Source organism: Carcharodon carcharias, chromosome 22 (assembly GCF_017639515.1).
Source record: "Carcharodon carcharias isolate sCarCar2 chromosome 22, sCarCar2.pri, whole genome shotgun sequence".
NCBI classification, from domain to species: Eukaryota; Metazoa; Chordata; class Chondrichthyes; order Lamniformes; family Lamnidae; genus Carcharodon; species Carcharodon carcharias.
In genome coordinates this window covers 65,605,399-65,625,566 of record NC_054488.1, presented here as the reverse complement: position 1 = coordinate 65,625,566, position 20,168 = coordinate 65,605,399, and the positions used below count along the sequence as shown (strand labels likewise).

The window sequence follows — 20,168 nt, the reverse complement described above, 5'->3', positions numbered from 1 at the left end:
CCAGATTCTGCGGGAATTACTGACCCTCACACTGATCCCGGGAATCACTGACACTCACGCGGATCCCGCGAATCACCGACCCTCACGCAGATCCCGGGAATCACTGACCTTCAAGCTGATCCTGGGAATCACTGATCCCTCAAGCTGATCCTGGGAATCACTGATCCCTCACCCTGATCCTGGGAATCACTGACCTCAAGCTGATCCCGGGAATCATAGAGCCCTCACCCTGATCCTGTGAATCATTGATCCTAACCCTGATCCCGGGAATCGATGAACCTCACTCTGATCCCGGGAATCACTGAAACTCACCCGGACTTCCCGGGAATCACAGACCTTCACCCTGATTCCCCGGGAATCACTGACCCTCACCCTGATTCCAGGAATCACTGACCCTTACCCTGATCCCGGGAATCACTGACCCTCGCCCTGGTCCTGGGAATCACAGACCAGCACCCTGATCCCGAAAATCACTGACCCTCACCCTGATCCTGGGAATCACTGACCCCCACGCTGATCCCGGGAATCACTGACCCTCACCCCGATCCCGGGAATTGCAGACCCTCCCCCTGATCCCGGGAATCACTGATCCTCACCCTGATCCCAGGAAACACTGATCCTCCCCCTGATCCTGGCAATTCACTGACCCTCACCCTGATCCCGGCAATCCCTGACCCTCACCCTGATCCCGAAATTCACTGACCCTCACCTTGATCCCGGAATCACTGACCCTCACCCTGTTCCCGGGAATCACTAACCATCAACCTGATCCCGAAAATCCCTGATCCTCATGCTGATCCCGGGAATCACGGGCCATCACACTGACCGTGGGAAGCACTGACCTGCACCCTGATCACCCGGGAATCACTGATCCTCAACCTGATCCCAGGAATCACTGACCCTCACCCTGATCCCGGGAATCACTGACACTCACCCTGATCCTGGAAATCACTGACCCTCTCCCTGACCCTGGGAATCACTGACACTCGCCCTGATCCCGGGAATCACTGACCCTCACCCTGGTCCTGGGAATCACAGACCAGCACCCTGATCCCGAAAATCACTGACCCTCACCCTGATCCTGGGAATCACTGACCCCCACGCTAATCCCGGGAATCACTGACCCCCACGCTGATCCCGGGAATCACTGACCCCTCACCCTGATCCAAATAATCATTGACCCTCACGCTGATTTCGGGAATCACCGAACTTGACCCTGATCCCGGGAATCACTGACCCTCACGCTGACCTCCTGGGAAACGCAGACCCTCATCCTGATCCCAGGAACCACTGATCCTCACCATGATCCCAGGAATCACTGACCTGCACCCTGATCCCGGGAAACGCAGACCCTCATCCTGATCCCAGGAATCACTGATCCTCAACCTGATCCTGGGGGAATCACTGACTCTCACCCTGATCCCAGGAATCACTGACCCTCACCCTGATGCCAGGAATCACTGACCTTCAAGCTGATCCTGGGAATCACTGATCCCTCAAGCTGATCCTGGGAATCACTGATCCCTCACCCTGATCCTGGGAATCACTGACCCTCACCCTGATTCCAGGAATCACTGACCCTCACCCTGATCCCGGGCATCACTGACCCTCACCCTGTTCCTGGGGGAATCACTGACCCTCACCCTGATCTCAGGAATCACTGACCCTCACCCCGATCCCGGGAATTGCTGACCCTCACCCTGATCCCGGGAATTGCTGCCACTCACCCAGATCCCGGAAATCACTGATCCTCACCCTGATCCCGGGAATCACTGACCTGCACCCTGATCCCGGGAATCACTGACCCTCACCCTGATCCTGGGGGAATCACTGACCGTCACCCTGATCCCGAAAATCCCTGACCCTCACACTGATCCCGGGAAAATCAATGACCCTCACGCTGATTCCGGGAATCACTGACCCTCACGCTGATCCCAGGAATCACTGACCCTCACCCTGATCCTGCGAATCACTGACCATCACCCTGATCCTGGGAATCACTGACCTTCAGCCTGATCCCGAAAAACACTGAACCTCATCCTGATCCCGGGAATCACTGACCCTCACCCTGATCACCCAGGAATCACTGATCATCACCGTTATCCCAGGAATCACTGACCCTCACCCTGATCCCCCGGGAATCACTGACCCTCACCCTGATCCCGGGAATCACTGACCCTCACCCTGATCCCTGGAGTCACTAACCCTCACCCTGATCCAGGGAATCACAGACCTGCATCCTGATCCTGGGTATCACAGACCTGCACCCGGATCCCGAAAATCACTGACCCTCACCCTGATCCCGTGAATCACTGACCCTCACGCTGATCGCGGGAATCATTGACCCTCACGCTGATCCTGGGAAACACTGACCCTCACCCTGATCCCAGGAAACACTGACCCTCCCCCTGATCCCGGCAATTCACTGACCCTCACCCTGATCCCGGCAATCCCTGACCCTCACCCTGATCCCGAAATTCACTGACCCTCAATTTGATCCCAGGAATCACTGACCCTCACCCTGTTCCCGGGAATCACTAATCCTCAACCTGATCCCGAAAATCCCTGATCCTCATTCTGATCCCTGGAATCACTGGCCATCACACTGATAGCAAGAAGCACTGACCTGCACCCTGATCACCCGGGAATCACTGATCCTCAACCTGATCCCAGGAATCACTGACGCTCACCCTGATCCCGGGAGTCACTGACCCTCACCCTAATCCTGGGAATCACTGTCCCTCACCCTGATCCTGGGAATCACTGACCTTCACCCTGATCCCGAAAATCACTGACGCTCAACCTGATCCCGGGAATCACTGACACTCGCGCGGATCCCGGGAATCCCCGACCCTCACGCAGATCCCGGGAATCACTGACCTTCAAGCTGATCCTGGGATTCACTGATCCCTCAAGCTGATCCTGGGAATCACTGATCCCTCACCCTGATCCTGGGAATCACTGACCCTCAAGCTGATCCCGGGAATCATAGAGCCCTCACCCTGATCCTGTGAATCACTGATCCTAACCCTGATCCCGGGAATCGATGAAACTCACTCTGATCCCGGGAATCACTGAAACTCACCCGGACTTCCCGGGAATCACTGATCCTCACCCTGATTCCAGGAATCACTGACCCTCACCCTGATCCCGGGCATCACTGACCCTCACCCTGATCCTGGGGGAATCACTGACCCTCACCCTTATCCCGGGAATTGCTGCCACTCAACCAGATCCCGGGAATCACTGATCTTCACCCTGATCCCGGAATCACTAACCTGCACCCTGATCCCGGGAATCACTGACCCTCACCCTGATCCCTGGGGAATCACTGACCGTCACCCTGATCCCGAAAATCCCTGACCCTCACACTGATCCCGGGAAAATCAATGACCCTCACGCTGATTCCGGGAATCACTGACCCTCATGCTGATCCCAGGAATCACTGACCCTCACCCTGATCCTGGGAATCACTGACCATCACCCTGATCCTGGGAATCACTGACCTTCATCCTGATCCCGAAAAACACTGAACCTCATCCTGATCCCGGGAATCACTGACCCTCACCCTGATCACCCGGGAATCACTGATCCTCACCCTTATCCCAGGAATCACTGACCCTCACCCTGATCCCCCGGGAATCACTGACCCTCACCCTGATCCCGGGAATCATTGACCCTCAGCCTGATCCCTGGAGTCACTAACCCTCACCCTGATCCTGGGAATCACAGACCTGCACCCTGATCCTGGGAATCACAGACCTGCACCCGGATCCCGAAAATCACTGACCCTCACCCTGATCCCGTGAATCCCTGACCCTCACGCTGATCGCGGGAATCATTGACCCTCACGCTGATCCTGGGAATCACTGACCCTCACCCTGATCCCAGGAAACACTGACCCTCCCCCTGATCCCAGCAATTCACTGACCCTCACCCTGATCCCTGCAATCCCTGACCCTCACCCTGATCCCGAAATTCACTGACCCTCACCTTGATCCCGGGAATCACTGACCCTCACCCTGTTCCCGGGAATCACTAACCCTCAACCTGATCCCGAAAATCCCTGATCCTCATCCTGATCCCGGGAATCACTGGCCATCACACTGATAGTGGGAAGCACTGACCTGCACCCTGATCACCCGGGAATCACTGATCCTCAACCTGATCCCAGGAATCACTGACCCTCACCCTGATCCCGGGAATCACTGACCCTCACCCTATTCCTGGGAATCACTGACCCTCACCCTGATCCTGGGAATCACTGACCTTCACCCTGATCCCGAAAATCACTGACCCTCAACCTGATCCCGGGAATCACTGACCCTTACCCTGATCCCAGGAAGAACTGAACCTCACCCTGATCCCGGGAATCACTGACCCTCACCCTGGTCCTGGGAATCACAGACCAGCACCATGATCCCGAAAATCACTGACCCTCACCCTGATCCTGGGAATCACTGACCCCCACGCTGATCCCGGGAATCACTGACCCCTCACACTGATCCAAATAATCATTGACCCTCACGCTGATTTCGGGAATCACCGACCTTGACCCTGATCCCGGGAATCACTGACCCTCTCCCTGACCTCCTGGGTAACGCAGACCCTCATCCTGATCCCAGGAATCACTGATCCTCAACCTGATCCCGGGGGAATCACTGACTCTCACCCTGATCCCAGGAATCACTGACCCTCACCCTGATCCTGGGAATCACTGACCCTCACCCTGATCCTGGGATCAATGACCCTCACCCAGATCCTCCGGGAATTACTGACCCTCACACTGATCCCGGGAATCACTGACACTCACGCACATCCCGGGAATCACTGACCCTCACGCGGATCCCGCGAATCACTGACCTTCAAGCTGATCCTGGGAATCACTGATCCCTCAAACTGATCCTGGGAATCACTGATCCCTCACCCTGAACCTGGGAATCACTGACCCTCAAGCTGATCCCGGGAATCATAGAGCCCTCACCCTGATCCTGTGAATCACTGATCCTAAATCTGATCCCGGGAATCGATGAACCTCACTCTGATCCCGGGAATCACTGACCCTCACCCGGACTTCCCGGGAATCACAGACCTTCACCCTGATCCCCCGGGAATCACTGACCCTCACCCTGATCCCAGGAATCACTGACCCTCACCCTGATCCCAGGCATCACTGACCCTCACCCTGATCCTGGGGGTATCACTGACCCTCACCCTGATCTCGGACATCACTGACCCTCACCCCGATCCCGGGAATTACTGACCCTCACCCTGATCCCGGGAATCAGTGACCCTCCCCCTGATCCCGGGAATCACTGACCCTCACCCTGATCCCAGGAAACACTGACCCTCCCCCTGATCCCGGCAATTCACTGACCCTCACCCTGATCCCGGCAATCCCTGACCCTCACCCTGATCCCGAAATTCACTGACCCTCACCTTGATCCCGGGAATCATTGACACTCACCCTGTTCCCGGGAATCACTAACCCTCAACCTGATCCCGAAAATCCCTGATCCTCATCCTGATCCCGGGAATCACTGGCCATCACACTGATCGCGGGAAGCACTGACCTGCACCCTGATCACCCGGGAATCACTGATCCTCAACCTGATCCCAGGAATCACTGACTCTCACCCTGATCCCGGGAATCACTGACCCTCACCCTGATCCCGGGAATCACTGACCCTCACCCTGACCTCCCGGGAATCAAAGACCCTCACCCAGATCCTGCGGGAATTACTGACCCTCACACTGATCCCGGGAATCACTGACACTCACGCGGATCCCGGGAATCCCCGACCCTCACGCAGATCCCGGGAATCACTGACCTTCAAGCTGATCCTGGGATTCACTGATCCCTCAAGCTGATCCTGGGAATCACTGATCCCTCACCCTGATCCTGGGAATCACTGACCCTCAAGCTGATCCCGGGAATCATAGAGCCCTCACCCTGATCCTGTGAATCACTGATCCTAACCCTGATCCCGGGAATCGATGAACCTCACTCTGATCCCGGGAATCACTGAAACTCACCCGGACTTCCCGGGAATCACTGATCCTCACCCTGATTCCAGGAATCACTGACCCTCACCCTGATCCCGGGCATCACTGACCCTCACCCTGATCCTGGGGGAATCACTGACCCTCACCCTGATCCCGGGAATTGCTGCCACTCAACCAGATCCCGGGAATCACTGATCTTCACCCTGATCCCGGAATCACTAACCTGCACCCTGATCCCGGGAATCACTGACCCTCACCCTGATCCCTGGGGAATCACTGACCGTCACCCTGATCCCGAAAATCCCTGACCCTCACACTGATCCCGGGAAAATCAATGACCCTCACGCTGATTCCGGGAATCACTGACCCTCACGCTGATCCCAGGAATCACTGACCCTCACGCTGATCCCAGGAATCACTGACCCTCACCCTGATCCTGGGAATCACTGACCATCACCCTGATCCTGGGAATCACTGACCTTCATCCTGATCCCGAAAAACACTGAACCTCATCCTGATCCCGGGAATCACTGACCCTCACCCTGATCACCCGGGAATCACTGATCCTCACCCTTATCCCAGGAATCACTGACCCTCACCCTGATCCCCCGGGAATCACTGACCCTCACCCTGATCCCGGGAATCACTGACCCTCAGCCTGATCCCTGGAGTCACTAACCCTCACCCTGATCCTGGGAATCACAGACCTGCACCCTGATCCTGGGAATCACAGACCTGCACCCGGATCCCGAAAATCACTGACCCTCACCCTGATCCCGTGAATCCCTGACCCTCACGCTGATCGCGGGAATCTTTGCCCCTCACGCTGATCCTGGGAATCACTGACCCTCACCCTGATCCCAGGAAACACTGAACCTCCCCCTGATCCCAGCAATTCACTGACCCTCACCCTGATCCCGGCAATCCCTGACCCTCACCCTGATCCCAAAATTCACTGACCCTCACCTTGATCCCGGGAATCACTGACCCTCACCCTGTTCCCGGGAATCACTAACCCTCAACCTGATCCCGAAAATCCCTGATCCTCATCCTGATCCCGGGAATCACTGGCCATCACACTGATAGTGGGAAGCACTGACCTGCACCCTGATCACCCGGGAATCACTGATCCTCAACCTGATCCCAGGAATCACTGACCCTCACCCTGATCCCGGGAATCACTGACCCTCACCCTATTCCTGGGAATCACTGACCCTCACCCTGATCCTGGGAATCACTGACCTTCACCCTGATCCCGAAAATCACTGACCCTCAACCTGATCCCGGCAATCACTGACCCTTACCCTGATCCCAGGAAGAACTGAACCTCACCCTGATCCTGGGAATCACTGACCCTCACCCTGGTCCTGGGAATCACAGACCAGCACCATGATCCCGAAAATCACTGACCCTCACCCTGATCCTGGGAATCACTGACCCCCACGCTGATCCCGGGAATCACTGACCCCTCACCCTGATCCAAATAATCATTGACCCTCACGCTGATTTCGGGAATCACCGACCTTGACCCTGATCCCGGGAATCACTGACCCTCTCCCTGACCTCCTGGGTAACGCAGACCCTCATCCTGATCCCAGGAATCACTGATCCTCAACCTGATCCCGGGGGAATCACTGACTCTCACCCTGATCCCAGGAATCACTGACCCTCACCCTGATCCCGGGAATCACTGACCCTCACCCTGACCTCCCGGGAATCAAAGACCCTCACCCTGATCCCCCAGAAATCACTGACCCTCACCCTGATCCCCCAGGAATCACTGACCCTCACCCTGATCCCCCGGGAATCACTGACCCTCACCCTGATCCTGGGAATCACTGACCCTCACCCTGATCCTGGGATCAATGACCCTCACCCAGATCCTCCGGGAATTACTGACCCTCACACTGATCCCGGGAATCACTGACACTCACGCACATCCCGGGAATCACTGACCCTCACACGGATCCCGCGAATCACTGACCTTCAAGCTGATCCTGGGAATCACTGATCCCTCAAGCTGATCCTGGGAATCACTGATCCCTCACCCTGAACCTGGGAATCACTGACCCTCAAGCTGATCCCGGGAATCATAGAGCCCTCACCCTGATCCTGTGAATCACTGATCCTAACCCTGATCCCGGGAATCGATGAACCTCACTCTGATCCCGGGAATCACTGACCCTCACCCAGACTTCCCGGGAATCACAGACCTTCACCCTGATCCCCCGGGAATCACTGACCCTCACCCTGATCCCAGGAATCACTGACCCTCACCCTGATCCCAGGCATCACTGACCCTCACCCTGATCCTGGGGGTATCACTGACCCTCACCCTGATCTCGGGAATCACTGACCCTCACCCAGATCCCGGGAATCACTGATCCTCACCCTGATCCCGGGAATCACTGACCTGCACCCTGATCCCGGGAATCACTGACCCTCACCTTGATCCCGGGAATCAGTGATCCTCACCCTGATCACCCTGAATTCACTGACCTTCACCCTGATCCCGGGAATCACTGACCATCACCCTGATCCCGAAAATCACTGACCCTCACCTTGATCCCGGGAATCACTAATCCTCACCCTGATCACCCGGAATTCACTGACCCTCACCCTGATCCCGGGAATCACTAACCCTCAACCTGATCCCAAAAATCCCTGATCCTCACCCTGATCCTGGGAAACACTGGCCATCACACTGATCGCGGGAAGCACTGACCTGCACCCTGATCACCCGGTAATCACTGATCTGCACCCTGATCACCCGGGAATCACTGATCCTCAACCTGATCCCAGGAATCACTAACCCTCACCCTGATCCAGGGAATCACAGACCTGCACCCTGTTCCTGGGAATCACAGACCTGCACCCGGATCCCGAAAATCACTGACCCTCACCCTGATCCCATGAATCACTGACCCTCACGCTGATCGCGGGTATCATTGACCCTCACGCTGATCCCGGGAATCACTGACCCTCACTCTGATCCCGGGAATCACTGACCCTCACCCTGATCGCGGGGAAATCACTGACCCTCACCCTGATCCTGGGAAACAATGACCCTCATGCTGATCCTGGGAATCACTGACCCCTCACCCTGATCCCGGGAATCGCTGACCCTCACCCCGATCCCGGGAATCAATGACCCTCACCCTGATCCCGGGAATCACTGACCTTCACCCTGATCCCGCGAATCACTGACCCTCACACTGATCCCCCGGGAATCACTGACCCTCACACTGATACCCCGGGAACAACTGACCCTCACCCTGATCCCCCGGGAATCACTGACCCTCACCCTGATCCTGGGAATCACTGACCCTCACCCTGATCCCGGGCATCACTGACCCTCACCCTGTTCCTGGGAATCACTGACCCTCACCCTGATACCGAAAATCATTGATCCTCACCCTGATCCCTGGAATCACTGACCTCCAACCTGATCCCGGGAATCACTGACCCTCACCCTTATCCCGGGGATCTCACTGACTCTCACACTGATCCCAGGAATCACTGACCCTCACCCTGATCCCGGGTATCACTAACCCTCACCCTGATCATGGGAATCACTGACCCTCACACTGATTCCGTGAATCACTGACCCTCACGCTGATCCTGGGAGTCACTGACCCTCATGCTTATCCCGGGAATCACGGACCCTTCACTCTGATCGCGTCAATCAGTGACCCTCACCCTGATCCCGGGAATCACTGACCCTCAGCTTGATCCCGTGAATCACTGACACAGACCCTGATCCCGGCAATCACTGACCCTCACCCTGATCCGGGGGAATCACTGACCCTTACCCGGATCCCGGGAATCAGTGACCCTCACGCTAATCCTGGGAGTCACTGACCCCTCACCCTGATCCCGAGAATCCCTGACCCTCACGATGATCCCTGGAATCACAGACCCTCACCCTGATCCCGGGAATCATGACCCTCACCCTGATCCTGGGGGAATCACTGACCGTCACCCTGATCCCGAAAATCCCTGACCCTCACACTGATCCCGGGAGAATCAATGACCCTCACGCTGATTCCGGGAATCACTGACCCTCATCCTGATCCTGGGAATCATTAACCCTCACCCTAATCCTGGGAATCACTGACCTTCAGCCTGATCCCGAAAAACACTGACCCTCATCCTGATCCCGGGAATCACTGACCCTCACCCTGATCACCCAGGAATCACTGACCCTCACCCTGATCCCAGGAACCACTGACCCTCAACCTGATCCCAGGAATCACTGACCCTCACCCTGATCCTGGGAATCACTGACCCTCACCCTGATCCTGGGAATCACTGACCTTCAGCCTGATCCCGAAAAGCACTGACCCTCATCCTGATCCCGGGAATCACTGACCCTCACCCTGATCCCGGAAAGAACTGAACCTCACCCTGATCGTGGAAATCACTGACCCTCACCCTGATCCCGGGAATCACTGACCCTCAGCTTGATCCCGTGAATCACTGACCCAGACCCTGATCCCGGCAATCACTGACCCTCACCCTGATCCCGGGAATCACTGACCCTCAGCCTGATCCTGGGAATCACTGACCCTCACCCTGATTCCGGGAATCGTTGACCCTCACCCTGATCCCAGGAATCAGTGACCCTCACCCTGTGCTCCCGGGAATCACTGACCCTCACCCTGATGACAGGAATCACTGACCCTCACACTGATCCCAGGAATCACTGACCCTCCCCGTGATCCCGGGAAGCACTGACCCTCACCCTGATCCGGGGGAATCACTGACCCTTACCCGGATCCCGGGAATCAGTGACCCTCACGCTGATCCCGGGAGTCACTGACCCCTCACCCTGATCCCGGGAATCCCTGACCCTCACGATGATCCCTGGAATCACAGACCCTCACCCTGATCCCGGGAATCATGACCCTCACCCTGATCCTGGGGGAATCACTGACCGTCACCCTGATCCCCAAAATCCCTGACCCTCACACTGATCCCGGGAGAATCAATGACCCTCACGCTGATTCCGGGAATCACTGACCCTCACGCTGATCCCAGGAATCACTGACCCTCACCCTGATCCTGGGAATCATTAAACCTCACCCTGATCCTGGGAATCACTGACCTTCAGCCTGATCCCGAAAAACACTGACCCTCACCCTGATCCCGGGAATCACTGACTCTCACCCTGATCACCCAGGAACCACTGACCCTCACCCTGATCCCAGGAATCACTGACCCTCACCCTGATCCTGGGAATCACTGACCTTCAGCCTGATCCCGAAAATCACTGATCCTCACCCTGGTCCCGGGAATCACTGACCCTCACCCTGTTCCCGGGAATCACTGACCCTCACCCTGATCCCGGGAATCACTGACCCTCACCCTGATCCCGGGAATCACTGACCCTCACCCTGATCATGGGAATCACTGACCCTCACCCTGATCCCGAAAATCACTGATCCTCACCCTGATCCCAGGAATCACTGACCCTCACCCTGGTCCCGGGAATCACTGACCCTCACCCTGCTCCCGGGAATCACTGACCCTCACCCTGATCCCCCGGGAATCACTGACCCTCACCCTGATCCCGGGAATCACTGACCCTCACCCTGATCCCTGGAATCACTAACCCTCACCCTGATCCAGGGAATCACAGACCTGCACCCTGATCCTGGGAATCACAGACCTGCACCCGGATCCCGAAAATCACTGACCCTCACCCTGATCCCGTGAATCACTGACCCTCACCCTGATCCCGGCAATTCACTGACCCTCACCCTGATCCCGGCAATCCCTGACCCTCACCCTGATCCCGAAATTCACTGACCCTCACCTTGATCCCGGGAATCACTGACCCTCACCCTGTTCCCGGGAATCACTAACCCTCAACCTGATCCCGAAAATCCCTGATCCTCATCCTGATCCCGGGAATCACTGGCCATTACACTGATCGCGGGAAGCACTGACCTGCACCCTGATCACCCGGGAATCACTGATCCTCAACCTGATCCCAGGAATCACTGACCCTCACCCTGATCCTGGGAATCACTGACCCTCACCCTGATCCTGGGCATCACTGACCTTCACCCTGATCCTGAAAATCACTGACCGTCAACCTGATCCCGGGAATCACTGACCCTCACCCTGATCCCATCAAGAACTGAACCTCACCCTGATCCCGGGAATCACTGACCCTCACCCTGGTCCTGGGAATCACAGACCAGCACCCTGATCCTGAAAATCACTGACCCTCACCCTGATCCTGGGAATCACTGACCCCCACCCTGATCCTGGGAATCACAGACCTGCACCCAGATCCCGAAAATCACTGACCCTCACCCTGAGCTCCCGGGAATCACTGACCCTCACCCTGATCCCAGGAATCACTGACCCTCACCCTGATCCCAGGAATCACTGACCCTCCGCCTGATCCCAGGAATCACTGACCCTCACCCTGATCCCGGGAATCACTGACCCTCACCCTGATCCCGGGGGAATCACTGACCCTTACCCTGAACCCGGGAATCACTGACTCTCACGCTGATCCCTGGAATCACTGACCCTCACCCTGATCCCGGGAATCACTGACCCTCACCCTGATCCCGGGGAAGTCACTGACCCTCAAACTGATCCCAAAAATCACTCACCCTCACCCTGATCCCGGGACTCACTGACCCTCACCCTGCTCCCCGGAATCACTGACCCCTCACCCTGATCCCAGGAATCACTGACGCCCACGCTGATCCCGGGAATCACTGACCCTCACCCTGATCCCAGGGGAATCACTGACCCTCACCGTGATCCCCCGGGAATCACTGACCCTCACCCTGATCCTCCGGGAATCTCTGACCCTCACCCTGATCCCCTGGGAATCACTGATCATCACCCTGAACCCCCCCGAATCACTGACCCTCACCCTGATCCAGGGAATCACTGACCCTCACCCTGATCCCAGTAATCACTGACCCTCACGCTGATCCCGGGATTCACTGACCCCTCACCCTGATCCCGGGAATCACTGACCTTCACTCTGATCCCGGGAATCACTGACCCTCACTCTGATCCCGGGAATCACTGACCCTCACCCTGATCCCGGGGAAATCACTGACCCTCACCCTGATCCTGGGAAACAATGACCCTCATGCTGATCCTGGGAATCACTGACCCCTCACCCTCATCCCGGGAATCGCTGACCCTCACCCCGATCCCGGGAATCAATGACCCTTACCCCGATCCCGGGAATCACTGACCCTCACCCTGATCCCGGGAATCAATGACCCTCACGTTAATCCCGCGAATCACTGACCCTCACCCTGATCCCGGGAATCACTGACCCTCACCCTGATCCCGGGAATCACTGACCTTCACCCTGGTCCCGGGAATCACTGACCTTCACCCTGATCCCGCGAATCACTGACCCTCACACTGATACCCCGGGAACCACTGACCCTCACCCTGATCCCCTGGGAATCACTGACCCTCACCCTGATCCCGGGAATCGCTTACCCAATAACATTGCGGACCAGAGGAAGCTGATGGAGGGGGGATATCAGCCAGGGTTCCAGCTGTTGATCACTGTTTTGTGCTGAGAATTGATTGTTGCGCTCTTGGTGATGAGCTGAGATTGACTGCGTCACTTCCACGTGATCAGTTCTTCCTGCTGCTCATTCCTGACCCTTTCTCAGCCTTCGGGCTGACCGGGATATGGACACTGACCCCATCTCCTTCCCTTTCAGAGCCGAATCTCCCTGCCTGTCCGCTGTCTCAGAACCATCCACCAGCTCTCTCCTCAGCATCGAGGAGCAGTATGAGGATTATGGAGAAGCGGATGAGGCTGACTTCATTCCCAGCAGCCCCTTTCCTGATGATGAAAGCAGAACCAATGGTTTCTCGGACCTGGGATCATCCGTCTCCTCCAGGTCAGTGACTGGACGCCCCGAACCTCAGCGACACACGGGGTGGGGGGTGGGGGAATGGGGGGAGACAGTAGGAAGTAAATGAACGGAGAGGGGTTTGGAGAGTAAAGGTGGAGTGTGGTGTCGGCTATCCAGGAGGAGTGGATCATGCGTCTACGATCACGGATTGTTAACGGATTGTTAATTGGTTGATTTTGTTGCCTCAGTGCTGGTCAGACCCCGAGGAAGATGAGAAGCGTGTTTGGCAGTGAATTCCTGGATGTGTACTGTTCCCAATGCTGCAAGAAAATTAATCTTCTCAATGACTTGGAGGCTCGTCTCAAAAAGCTGAAAGCAAACAGGCAAGTTCAGCAGAGCTGGTGACCATACACTGACCCCATGGTGTTACAATCCCAGCTGAGTCCAATCCCAGAGTGAAACTTGGCTAGATAGACCCTAACCATGGAGGCCAGTTACTGAACCCATTCACAAGAGTCTGCCACAATACTGTTAACACAAACAATAAAAAGTTTATTAAATTAGAAAAATGAACTATATCACCAAGGCAAAAATCAAATGGCTTTCTCCTGAGGGATTTCTGAGCATTCACCAGATGTTTCTCTTCAGCTGATATCTCTCCCTGGGACACCCAAAAACCACAATCTAAACTCACTATTACTTCAACTTCAGAGTGAACACGAGTCCCCTAAACTCAGTTCCCCAGCAGGCTCAAGGGATTTCTCGAGTGCTTGGAACCTTCACCCTCTGGTAGACCCAGACTAACTGTCCGTCCTTCTGTCTTTTCCTGTCTGTCCCTGGACCCCTGTCTCTAGGCAAGAGCACTGTTTTTAATCAATTGTCTTTTTTCTCTAACTTCACTAAACTACTAACCCCTTGGTGACCCATCTCTTCACGTTAGGGATTGTAAAACCTCATTAAAAAGGCACATATATAAACAAATACCTCAAAATGAAACTGGAACCGTGTTCCACCTTAACACAAAAATACAAATAGAAATTAAACTTAAAGTTATAAATTGTTCCTAACAATGGTGACCCCCCCATGGTGACATACCAACAGGGAGCAGGAGTAGGCCACTCGGCCCCTCAAGGCTGCTCCACCATTCAATAAGATCTTGGCTGATCGGAATATAACCTCAACCTCACATTCCCGCCATTCACCCCTGTGATCTCTGACCCCGGACAGCCTGAAGCTAATGTGGCTGGACTCCCAGACCGGGCTCAGGACCTCTGACCGGGGTCAGGACCTCTGAACAGAGGCTGAGGGATTGGTGAATGGAGGAAGCGGGGAGAGGATTAATGAGTTTGACTGTGTGTGCGCGTCACTAACAGGCTTTGATCTCTCTCCTGTTACTCTTCTTTTCCAGCCCTAACAGGAAGATCTCATCGACAGCTTTCGGGAGGTGAGGATTTCTAACTAGATCTGTCAGTGAAAGGTCAGTGATCAAGGGTCAGGGGCTAAATTCAGTGTCGAAAAGGAAGTGGCTGCTGAACCTCCTGAGATAACTTTACCAGAATTGTCCATTTGTGCAGGACCACAAACCTGAATTTCCTCAAAATTTCCATTGTCTGATCTACCTCGTGTAACCTTCCTACCTGTGACCTTTCTATAGTGTTTCCTTTCTATAATGTGACCTTCTTAAAGCATGACCTTTCTATAGTGTGACCTTCCTATAGTGTGACCTTGCTATAGTATGACTTTTCTATAACATGACCTTCCTATAGTGTGATCTTTCTATAGTGTGAACGTTTTATAGTGTGAACTCTCTACAGCTTGGCCTTTCTATAGTGTGACCTTCCTATAGTGTGAACGTTTTATAGTGTGAACTCTCTACAGGGTGGCCTTTCTATAGTGCAATCTTTCCATAGTGTGACCTTTCTATAGCATGACCTTCCTATAGCATGACCTTCCTATAGCATGACCTTCCTACAGTGTGACCTTCCTACAGTGTGACCTTTCCATAGTGTGACCTTTCCATAGTGTGACCTTTCCATAGTGTGACCTTCCTACAGTGTGACCTTTCCATAGTGTGACCTTTCCATAGTGTGACCTTTCCATAGTGTGACCTTTCTATAGTGTGACCTTTCTATAGTGTGACCTACCTATAGTGTGACCTCCCTATAATGTGACCTTTCTTTGGTGTGGCCTTCCTATAGTCTGACCCCCCTATAGTGTGACCTTTCTATAATGTAACCTTTATATAGTGTGACCTTTCTATAGCGTGAATGTTCTAGAGTGTGATCTTTTCATAGTGTGGTCTTCCTATAGTCTGATCTCCCTATAATGTGACCCTTCCATTATATGACTTTCCTATAGTGTGACCTTCCTATAATGTGTCCCCCTACAGTGTGACCTCCCTCTAGTGTGACCTTCCTATAGTATGATCTTTCCCTAGCATGAACTTTCTATAGTGCGACCTTCTTATAGCATGACCTTTCTATTATGTGACCTCCCTGTAGTCTGACCTTCCTCGTGCAACCTTTCTATATCATGACCTTCCTATTGTGTGTCCTTTCAATAGTGTGATCGTCCTATCTGTGATCTTCTTATAGTGTGACCTTTCTACAGTGTGACCTTCCTATAGCGTGACTATTCTATAGTGTGACCATTCTATAGTGTGACCTTTCTATAGTGTGACCTTCCTATAGCATGACCATTCTATAGTGTGACCTTTCTACAGTGTGACCTTCCTATAGCGTGACTGTTCTATAGTGTGAATTTGCTATAGTGTGACCTTTTCACAGTGTGACCTTGCTATAGCGTGACCTTTCTATAGTGTGAAGTTCCTATACTGTGATCTTTCTATAGTGTGACCTTCCTATAGCATGATTTTCTATGTCATGACCGTTCTATAGTGCGAATTTTCTACAGCATGACCTTCCTATACTGTGACTTTTCCATACTGTGACCTTTCCATAGTGTGACCTTTCTATCTGTGACCTCCCCATAGTGTGACCTCTCCATAGTGTGACCTGCCTATAGTGTGACCTCCCTATACTGTGATCTTTCTATAGTGTGATCTTCCTATAGCATGACTTTTCTATAGCATGACCATTCTATAGTGTGAATGTTCTAGAGCGTGACCTTTCTATAGTGTGGCCTTCCTATAGTCTGACCTCCCTATAGCGTGATCTTTCTATAGTATGACCTTTCTATAGCATGACCTTTCTATAGTGTGACCTTCCTATACTGTGATCTTTCTATAGTGTACCCTTTCTATAATGTGACCTTTCTGTGGAGTTATTTTCCTATAGTGTGACCTTTTGCTTCTCATGACACTAGTGACCAGAAGACCATAAAAAGTAGGAGCAGAAGTAGGTCATTCAGCCCATCGAGTCTGCTCCTCCATTCAATGAGATCATGGCTGATCTGATAATCCTCAACTCCACTTTCCTGCCTTTTCCCCATAACTCTTGATCCCCTTACTGATTAAAAATCTGCCTATCTCAGCCTTGAATATACTTAACAACCCAGCCTCTACAGCCCTCTGCGGTAAAGAATTCCACAGATTCACTACCCTCTGAGGGAAGAAATTCCTCCTCATTTCTGTTTTAAATGGGTGACCCCTTACTCTGAGATTATTCCCTCTGGTCCTAGACTCTCCCACATGGGGAAACAACCTCTCAGCATCTACCCTGTAAAGCCCCTAAGAATCTTATATGTTTCAATAAGGTCACCTCTCATTCTTCTAAACTCCAATGAATACAGGCCCAGCCTACTCAACCTCTCCTCATAAGAAAATCCCTCCATACCCAGGATCAACCTAGTGAACCTTCTTTGGACTGTCTCCAATGCCAGTATATCTTTCCTTAGATAAGAGGACCAAAACTGTTCATAGTATTCTAGGTGTGGTCTAACTAGTGCCTTGTATAGTTTTAGCAAGACTTCCCTATTTTTATACTCCATTCCCTTTGAAATAAAGGCCAACATTCCATTTGCCTTCCCTATTACCTGCTGAACTTGTACGTTAGCTTTTTGTGATTCATTCACAAGGACCCCCAAACCCCTCTGTGCTGCAGCTTTCTGCAGTCTTTCTCCATTTAAATAATATTCAGCTCCACCATTTTTCCTGCCAAAGTGCATAACCTCACATTTTCCCACATTATATTCCATCTGCCAAGTTTTTGCCCACTCACTTAACCTGTCTATATCCCTCTGTAGACTCCTTATGTCATCCTCCACTTGCCTTCCCACCTATTTTTGAGTCATCCACACACTTGGAGATAGTACATTCACTTCCCTCATCTAAGTCATTGATATACATTGTAAATAATTGTGGCCCCAGCAGTGATCACTGTGGCAATCCACTAGTTACAGGTTGCCATCCTGAAAATGCCCCCCTTATCCCAACTCTCTGTTTTCCATTAGCTAGTAAATTCTCTATCCATGCTAATATACTACCCCCAACCCCTTGGGCTTTTATCTTGTTAAGTAGCCTGATGTGCAGTACCTTATCGAACGCCTTTTGGAAATCCAAATATATTACATCTACTGGTTCCCCTTTGTCTATCCTGCTTGTTACCTCCTCAAAGATTCTAATAAATTTGTCAGGTATGACTTCCCTTACATGAAACCATGCTGGCTCTGCTTGATTAGATTATGTATTTCTAAATGCTCTATTACATCCTTTATAATAGACTCTAACATTTTCCTAATGACGGATATTAAGCTAACTGGCCTATAGTTTGCTGTTTTTTGTTTCCCTCCCTTTTTGAATAAGGGTATAGTGCAGAGCGTCACCCACACATCTCTAGAATGGTGTGCATGGGCAGGTGGAATTGTTGGGAAGATGTTTATTCTCCTGTTATCAGGTCCTGTTGGAATCAGCATTTTGTCTTTTTTCAATCAGGCAGCTTTTCCACAACAGTAACATCAGCAGCAGCACTGGCAGCACTGAGGACCTGTTCCGAGACAGTATTGACTCCAGTGATAATGATATTACTGAAAAGGTGAGACTCACAGGGAACAGCTGCAGAATCCATCCTGGAGCAGTCTAACCCCGTGCTGTACCTGTCCTGGGAGTGTTTGATGGGGACGGTGTAGAGGGAAATTTACTCTGTACCTAACCCCATGTTTAGCTGCCCTGGAAGTGTTTGATGGGGATGACTTAGAGGGAGATTTACTCTGTATCTAACCCCGTGCTGTACCTGTCCTGGGAATGTTTGATGGGGACGGTGTAGAGGGAGCTTTACTCTGTATCTAACCCCGTGCTGTACCTGTCCTGGGAGTGTTTGATGGGGACGGTGATGCGTTTTAGTTGGTGCTGAATATCTTTAATTTCCTGACTAGGTGAGCTATCTGGAGAAGAAGGTGTCGGAGCTGGAGAATGACTGCCTGATGAACGGTGATCAGAAGAGTAAACTCAAGCAGGAAAACACACAACTAGTGCACAGGTAACCAATCTCTGACCCTGTTCCCAAACCCCAAGACTACTGATTGGCTTAGGCTTTTGGCTGGAATGAGTTGGGGGGAGGGGCAGAGGCTGTGGGGGGTTTCCTGTGATGATATGGCCAGGAGCCAGAGGGAGAGTTGCAAGGTGGAGAGGCCAGAGGACCTGATAGTTGGTAAGGCACATGTCAAACACTGTGCTAGCCTGGGGATGTTCTGCTAGCTGAAATGTTCACTGTATTTGTGGGGAATTGTTTCTGCTCCTGTTTGATGTCGGATTCGTGACGTGGGTGGGACTGTCAGGGGTCAGTGCTCAGGTTCCGCCAGCAGTAACATTGTATTTTGATAGGGTTCATGCGCTGGAGGAACAGCTGAAGGATCAGGAGTCGAGAGCAGAAGAGGTTTTCCAAGAAGAGATGAGGCGACACCGGGAGATTCTCAATAAACTAGAGAGGGAGAAGAATGCAGAGATTGAAATGCTGACAGCCAGGTACAGTCATTGTGATTGAAATGCTGACAGCCAGGTACAGTCATTGTGATTGAAATGCTGACAGGCAGGTACAGTCATTGTGATTGAAATGCTGACAGCCAGGTACAGACATTGTCAGATACAGAGGGACATGAGTCAATCTGGAACCTCCTATCACTGAAACAATCCACTCGCCCATTCTCAGTCTCATAGCTCAGGAACCCCCACCACAAAACCCATCTGAGTTGACCTAGTTTTCCCAATGACCCACCCCAACTCTCACCTCTTCCTGAAGGTGCTGACTCTCCCCATTGCCCTGCCCCGAAGATGCTCTCTCTCCCCCTCCCCTGAAGGTGCTGACTCTCTCTCTGTCCCCCTCCCCTGAAGGTGCTGACTCTCTCTCT

At 52.9% G+C, this 20,168-nt stretch overlaps 1 protein-coding gene across 1 annotated transcript in view; it reads left to right on the top strand.

Moving 5' to 3' along the window:
* LOC121293692 (rab11 family-interacting protein 4-like) overlaps positions 1-19,804 on the top strand; it is a 286,264-nt gene extending 266,460 nt beyond the window's left edge. The window contains exons 3-8 of the mRNA XM_041216861.1: positions 13,728-13,910; positions 14,114-14,248; positions 15,274-15,309; positions 18,757-18,856; positions 19,197-19,300; positions 19,645-19,804. Coding sequence (XP_041072795.1) covers positions 13,728-13,910; positions 14,114-14,248; positions 15,274-15,309; positions 18,757-18,856; positions 19,197-19,300; positions 19,645-19,804 — 718 coding nt within the window. The remainder of the gene's footprint in view (positions 1-13,727; positions 13,911-14,113; positions 14,249-15,273; positions 15,310-18,756; positions 18,857-19,196; positions 19,301-19,644) is intronic.
* The last annotated feature ends 364 nt before the right edge of the window (positions 19,805-20,168 follow it).